The 7,500-nt window shown below is 48.3% G+C and overlaps 1 protein-coding gene across 1 annotated transcript in view; it reads right to left on the bottom strand.

Moving 5' to 3' along the window:
- The window catches only part of pde3b (phosphodiesterase 3B), a 44,892-nt gene that overhangs the window by 10,825 nt on the left and 26,567 nt on the right, over positions 1-7,500 (bottom strand). Inside the window, exon 2 of the mRNA XM_035529309.2 lies at positions 921-971. Within this exon, the coding sequence (XP_035385202.1) occupies positions 921-971 (51 nt within the window). The remainder of the gene's footprint in view (positions 1-920; positions 972-7,500) is intronic.

Raw genomic sequence — 7,500 nt, 5'->3', positions numbered from 1 at the left:
GTTCAATTCAGATGGGGTTTTTTTTGTCCAGCTATGATGCAAGTAATAAAGTAAAGTGCTGGTACAGCGGCAATATGTGTGTGTGTGTGTGTGTGTGTGTGTGTGCATGTGTATGTATGTATGTATGTGTATGTGTGTGTCATATGTATAGACACACACAGACAGATACATGCACTTATGTATAAAGTGCATGTATCTGTGTGTGTGTGTGTATACATTTAAGTGCATGCATTTGTGTGTGTGTGTCTATGCATATAAGTGAATGTATCTGTGTGTGTGTGTGTGTTTGTATTTGTCTATGCATATGCATGCATGTGTGTGTGCATCTGTGCATGTAACTGCATGCATCTGTGTGTGTGTGTGTGTGTGTGTGTGTGTGTGCATGAGAGAGAAAATGCAGAGCGAGCACTTCCTCTGCGCTCTGAAATCAGACTGAAGGCCTCATGTTAGCCAGGGTGATGCACTACAGCCGGCTTCAGTTGTCAATGCAAGCCAGACAGAAGGAGCAAACAGGCCCCCAGTAAGGAGAGCATCAGGCTAACAGCTAGTCCGATGCCACTGCATACATGAGGCCCAAGGGCTCCAGGCCAGCCTATCCTAGCTGTGCTACAGAACACTGTCTGTGTCCTCAGGAAAAAACACACAACATGACGCTTACAATCACAGGACTCGTGAATGTGGAAGGTGAGAGGGGGCAAACATACAATGACATTATACAACGTAGTAGGAAAAGACTCAAACACAGAAATGCCCTGTAGTTATGTTGAGAGCTTCATTTAGCACTCGTCCCAGTAAAAGTGAACCCCCCCCCCCCCCCCCCCCCCACACACACACACACACACAGTCACACTGACAGAATGGACAAGGGTACACATGTGCGGTGCTGAGTGCAGGAGACCAGACGCAGGTGGAACACTGACCTGATACTGGGTCTTAGACCACTGTTTTAAGTCCCAGTCCCACAGGATCATCTGGAATAGACAGAAGACGTTTTAGAGCTCAGATCATTCAACCCTGTCCATCTGTGGAGAGGACACACAATTTAACAGACCTAATAGCAGGTAGCAAACAGACCAATAAGAAAGAAAGAACCCAGTAAATAAGGTTGGGCTGCAGATGACGAATGTGGTCGTGTGAGGCGGTTGGAATGTTGATCCGTGTGACAGCGTGCGAGTAATTCTAGAAGCTGAACCAAACTCGGGTCTCTCGCTGAAGGGGAAGAAAGAAAAAAAAAACCACTCAAACCACAACGAGACGTCAACAATGGTGCTTGGAGATCTTATCTGGCCAAACTACGTCATTTGAGTGCATTTCCACATTATCTGTCTTGCAGAAAAGTTACCATGCAGGGGCCCACAGCTCTATCTCCAAGCTAAGCTGTAGATAGGCAGATAGCACCCTGGCCTGCTGGCTGGACTCTGTTAGAAAGGGTTACACATTCCCAAGTTTACATTAATAATACTTGTTATAAGCAGAACAAATTTCAGGCATAACTAAATACTTACAACCTGAAGCAGTAAATTTGTTCAGAATAAGCCATAGAGAAATTTGAAAATTTACCAAGTGCAGGAGTTCAAACTGGTAAGTGGTGTCATAAGTTAACAATAATAACAAATAACAAATAAACAACAGCAATCATCACACCATGCGACAGCTGCTGTGAGCTGCAAGTCGTGATGGATAAGTGAGTGGTCGCCATGGTAATGCCTCAGAGTACAGTCTGTTCAAGAAGCTGCTCCGGCACACCACATGGGGGAGTGCTGGTGATATATGAGGATATGAGTGTGTGTGTGAGGTAGGATAAAATCTGTGGTCTCCTGCATCTGTCCTGCCGCTCTGAACTGTTCAGTCTGACGGTAGCACTATCCAAATATCCCAGTGAGTCTTTCCAAGCTGACAGAGAAAGATGTCGAATACCCCAGTGAAGGGGGGGGGGGGTGTACCCCAGAAAACATAGACATCTACCCCAGCGAGGGTGGCAGAACACCTCAGTCTCTCCCTGGACAGTTCAGAGGTTCAGAGAGCAGAGCCTGAGGTCAACAAGTCCTTTCAGCAGGTCCCGGAGGTGCATCAACCCTGGCGTGGTTTTAACAGGCTGGCAGACAGCAGACTCTGATCTTGACATGCAAGTGAAGAAGCAGCTTCATTAGCAAAGGCAGGGCGCTGTGTGGGGCAGCAAGTGGGGTGTGTGTGTGTGTGTGTGTGTGTGTGTGTGTGTGCAGGGTGCGTGCAGGCCTCTCCGCTCCGTGTGTGGGGTCAGGCGCCTCTGCTTGTTCAGCACTCAGTTGGTTCATTGATTAGACAGAGATGATCCCAGTCCTCAACGCCACTCACGCCAACAAATAACCACCGTCATGGCAACCCGAGAAAGGCCAGCAAATAATGGTACAAACTCCATGGCAACCAGGATGGCAGCGGTGGGCCAGAACAGAAATGGGTCAGGAGGAGACGAATTGTTTACAGTGACGTTGCAAACACTGACACCCTCTCCTCTCCTCTCCTCCCCTCCCCTCTCCTCTCCTCTCCTCTCCTCTCCTCCCCTCTCCTGCCCTCCCCTCCCCTCCCCTCTCCTCTCCTCCCCTCTCTTCTCCTCCCCTCCCCTCTCCTCTCCTCCCCTCCCCTCTCCTCCCCTCCCATCTCCTCTCCTCCCCTCTCCTCTCCTCCCCTCCCCTCTCCTGCCCTCCCCTCCCCCCTCCTCCCCTCCCCTCTCCTCTCTTCTCCTCCCCTCTCCTCTCCTCCCCTCCCCTCTCCTGCCCTCCCCTCCCCTCTCCTCTCCTCTCCTCCCCTCTCCTCTCTCCTGTCCTCTGTCTCACTCTCTCTGGCCTTCTTAGTTTTCATGCTTTACTGGCATGACTGTGATTGTGCAATCTTGCCAGAGCACTACAAACAGCAAAGTGATATGTAGAAAGAAGAGAAAAATGGTAGCAATAAACATATAAACATTTACCAAAGAAACACTACCAATTATATAAACAAACAAAGCCATGCTAGCAGTGTCAATTTAAAATGAATCACAGAAAGCAACTATTTAGCTTTCCTTAAATTATGCTGTTTTCTTGTACTTTGAATATTTAAATAACAATTTTAATTGAGCAGATTTTAAATTCCCTTTATTTCATGCAGTCCTACTTACATCTGACTGCAAAAAATAAATAAAAATTAATATGCCATGCTGCCTAATGTTTTTAATACCTTTTCTACATTAATATAGCCAGAAACTATAATCTCTTAAAATGTGAAATGATACATTTTCACTTTTTATTCTGCATTTGATTCAGACCGTTGTATTCAGTTTATTGCCTCCATCAATAGTTGCAGATTTTAACCTCTACTTCAGTAGTTAGGATTACAGAAATTTGAATCTTGTGTTTACAGTAATTACCTGTGTGAAGAATTATTTTAAAATTCTCTTTTCTACCTCTGACCAACACTCATGTTGTAAACGTGTCCCATACTGTCTGCTCATCAGGACCCACCCCTGGGTAGTAGAGGCCATGGACAAACCACGGGGGCTCTTTTACCCTCCTGCTGACTTCCACCCCTGCGCCCCGCCTGTATTCCTATTTTTCCCTCCAGCAGTCCACAGACACCACTTGTCATCCGGTGTCTTCCAGCAAAGCCCACAGGCTGCAGGTACATTACAGGAGTCCAGGAAACCATGAAGGTTGTTTATACTTCAGCGCCAACCTGCCTGTGCTTTATTTTATAAACGACGCCAGGAGATGTGAAGATAAGCTCTGAAGTAGAGCATACATCTGGGCAAAGAACCGCAGTCTGGCATGCCATGGTCAAACAGGCACTACTGGTGGAGTTACTCATACCCATATACTACGTTACTGGTTCTGTTACCCCTGCACTACTGGTACAGATACTACATTACTGGTTCTGTTACCCCTGCACTACTGGTACAGATACTACGTTACTGGTTCTGTTACCCCTGCACTACTGGTACAGATACTACGTTACTGGTTCTGTTACCCCTGCACTACTGGTACAGATACTACGTTACTGGTTCTGTTACCTCCGCAGTCAGAATCAAGGTGTGATTTGAACATCACTATCACATCACTCTCGTGTACTGAAACGTCATCTGACCTCTTCCGCTTTAACAAATGCAAATATTATGCTAAACACTAGCAATATTACAAATCCAGCTGATTTACATAAAGGAACAGACATCACGCATGAATCCAGGAGCAGCTTCACTGCACTGACAACAGCCACTGTGGAGACGCTGGCCCATATTGTATCACGTTTAGTCTAGTTATCATTTAAGGTAGGAAATGTTTCCACCAGTGTAGGTTTTGCTGGGACCTAAAGGGGCCATGACCTTTACACCATGCCAAAATACGCAAAGGCCACGACTGTCAGGACATGTCTGGAGATTTCTGTTTATGACTTTAACACTCTAAATACCACAATGACTAGAAAAATAAATGTGCTTATGTAAACGCACACTGAAAGCACCTCAGCGTTAGCATTAGTGTGAGCTCATCTGCAACTTAACATCTTAATGCATGTAATACTGCCGTAACGTGCGACTGCATGTGTGTGTGTCCATAGCAGAGCGGTAGAAACGAGTGTGTCGGGAACTGCTGTTCCTGCATTTGTTGCTGTGTGTCGGGATGCTGACATCAGCGCAGCCCGACACGCCCCGCAGCAGAATACGTCTCCGCGCATGGAAGCGTCCTGGCTCGCACCCACAGCCAGCGTGCGTCTGCGCAGCACAAGGCTGCCAGACCTTTCCGTCGCTTCAGCCCAGTGTCAGATTACTGCGCCTCATCAAATCCGGCCAATTATGACCTAATCTCCAGAATGGTGCCTTTCCACATCTCCTGAATGTTCACTTCAACCTTGCTTTACAATTAAAAAAAACAAACAAATCTGATAAAACAAAGATATTCTGTGTTTAAATGTAAACCCTCCAGTATGAATTCATTTAAAATGTGTCATGTGCAAAAAATTTACTTCCTGCATGCAAATGTGAAGTCTTGATCCTCAACATTGGGAAAAACAAAACACACACACACAGCACGTGCCGTGATGAACAGCAGGATCAACCCAGTCCACACACACGCTACAGCCCCGTGCGCCGCCATTACGCCTCAGACTGATCTGTTCTAACGTGAGTGATAGGATACACTGTCTGTGTCTGCCTGTCCTTTGGCGAGGGTCAGAACCTCGCTCCTGGGTCACTGCATACAGCACGCCAATCTTTCTGTCTGACTCTCTCACCATCTCCTTCCCCCTCGTTCTTTCCCTCAGGTGTCGTTCAGGACGTACGTAGTGGTTTGTGCACTCCCGAGTCGCTGGAGACCGCATGTCTCCGCGCGCTTACTTCCCCACACCAGATCACTTAATCGCCACTTTCCACAGAACAGATGCAGAAGTTGTGCTGCCATATCAATTATTAACACTGTCCGTGGTGAGCTAGTGGTCTGGTCTGCTGGGAGTGTTTGAAAGCGTTTCTGCAGTGACATCATGTGCCCCTCAATGACGGCGCTGCTTTGACCAGAAACCACACATTCTCCTCTCTGTGCCACACTGTGCATTCTAAAAACAGAGAGAGCCTCAATTTTAATAACTTATTTTAGCAACATAATTTTAATAACAAAGACAATGTTTTGAGGACAAGACTGGCCACGAAGTTTGCAAAGTCGTCCTTTAGAGTTTAATCTTGCATCGCCTTTCTCTCGGACCAGTTAGTCAACATCATCTGGCAGGAAAGCTACATTTTGATTGGATGACACGAAAATGAGCAGAGCCAAGGGCTCCAGACGGAACAGGGCTTCCTCAGCGGCCGTCCTCCACCACCCAACGCCCGCCGTCGCTCAACTCGCCCTGGGTGTCCGTCGCAGGCCGGAGGGGCCGCGCCCATCAGGCGGGGACCGTTGACCTCGGTGCCCCCGCATGCAGCCCCACTCCCGGTATCTCATCAGCGGCGGAGCCGGAGATCGTCTGCCCTCGTCAGGCTGAAATCAATCCCCCTCCCCACTGATCCGGAGGAGAGTCGGCAAGCGAAACCAGACACGCTCGCTCCGAGGCAGAGACAGGAGAAATTGGAGGAAACTAAATCGACCACGTGGATGAGCGGCGAGTTTACATTTGCACACGCGTGTGCAAAAGCAATGTACACGCCGCTGTACACAAGCACACACACACACACACACACACAAGGCATCGTACCTTCTGCAGAAGATTGCGTCTGTGTATGAGCACACGTGTGCACTAAAATCGGAGAACATACAAGTGAGAGTGTGAGGGCGTGTGTGCGTCACACGTGAGCTCATCCGTTTGCCAGAGGCTGTCCCTGAGCTCCCCTGCCCTCGTCGTGGCCAGCCTCCCACCTCCACCCTCCACGGAGCGTGGCTGCACCCTGGGGGTGCGGGCCTTTTCCACGGGGTGGCTCTCTGACTCCGCAGCCTGCTCAGACGCCAGGCCGAGCATATTCCTGGCACCCCATCCGTGAAACCCAATCCGCTGGAGCAGGACATCCGAGCCGACGCTTCCAGCTCGCTCAGTCTGGGAAGGGAGGGCGTTTTCGCCAGTGCTCTAGAACCATTATTTGATTCTGCAAAAAAACCCATTAAAAATCTGCACATTCATTCATCCTGACATAAAATGCTGCCACTGGTCCTCATCACAGTTATTAGTTCCTTATGCTGCTTTTCCTGTCATATCTTCTTTTTTAATGTTACAATGGAGGAATCGGTTTCACTGCGTTCTTCCCTATACATTAAACGAAAGTAACTGCAAAGTTCAGTCGTGCTTTTGTAAAGTTTTCATCTCTCGAGAGAGCGATAGGAGAAGCAGGATAAAGAGAGAAGTGTCGCCTTACACGTGCAGACCTGGAGCCGCACGAACTCTCCGGGGACGCCTCCGCCAACTCGTCCGTCGCGAGCGGGATTTCGAGCAGCTCGCGTAATGACAAACACGTGTTTGCAGGAACAACAAAAACGCCACGAGCCGAGGAAGGTCAACGCCATTACGTCAGTGATGAACTTTTCCCCCCAATGGGCCGTTATCCTTCTGCTAAGTACCCTTGGTTACGAAAAATAGCTACGGTCGCGCGAGCCGAGCAGGCCAAGCACCCAAAGGGCTTTACCTTTGAAACAATGCATACTCGCATTCTCCAGTTTTGCAAGTTTACTTTTTTCCCAACCAAAAGATTAAGTGTAATTCGTTAAAATGGTTGTTTCATATTTTCTTCCGTATAACTCATTTAGAGTCCAAAGTTAAAGTGTTGTTTTCTCATGTAACGTGTGTTCGGACCTGAGCAGGAATACTGTGCCAAAGAGAAACCACGGAGGACTCTAGCGCGAGCGTGTGACATATCAGCCAGCTCTCCTAAACTGGCTCCGGCAGCGCCGCGTGAAAAGCCTCACGCCTGCAAGGCAACACGAGCCCTATTCTCTGAGCCCACTGCATTCTTCCTGTTTATTTGTGTCTCGGCTCTTTCCTGTCTGCTTTTAACACATTTCGTTCTGGAGAATATGTTGA

The sequence above is a fragment of the Electrophorus electricus genome, chromosome 3 (genome assembly GCF_041902795.1).
Source record: "Electrophorus electricus isolate QZ-2024a chromosome 3, ASM4190279v1, whole genome shotgun sequence".
NCBI classification, from domain to species: Eukaryota; Metazoa; Chordata; class Actinopteri; order Gymnotiformes; family Gymnotidae; genus Electrophorus; species Electrophorus electricus.
The sequence above is the reverse complement of the archived record's forward strand: the minus strand, read 5'-3'. Positions and strand labels throughout refer to the sequence as shown.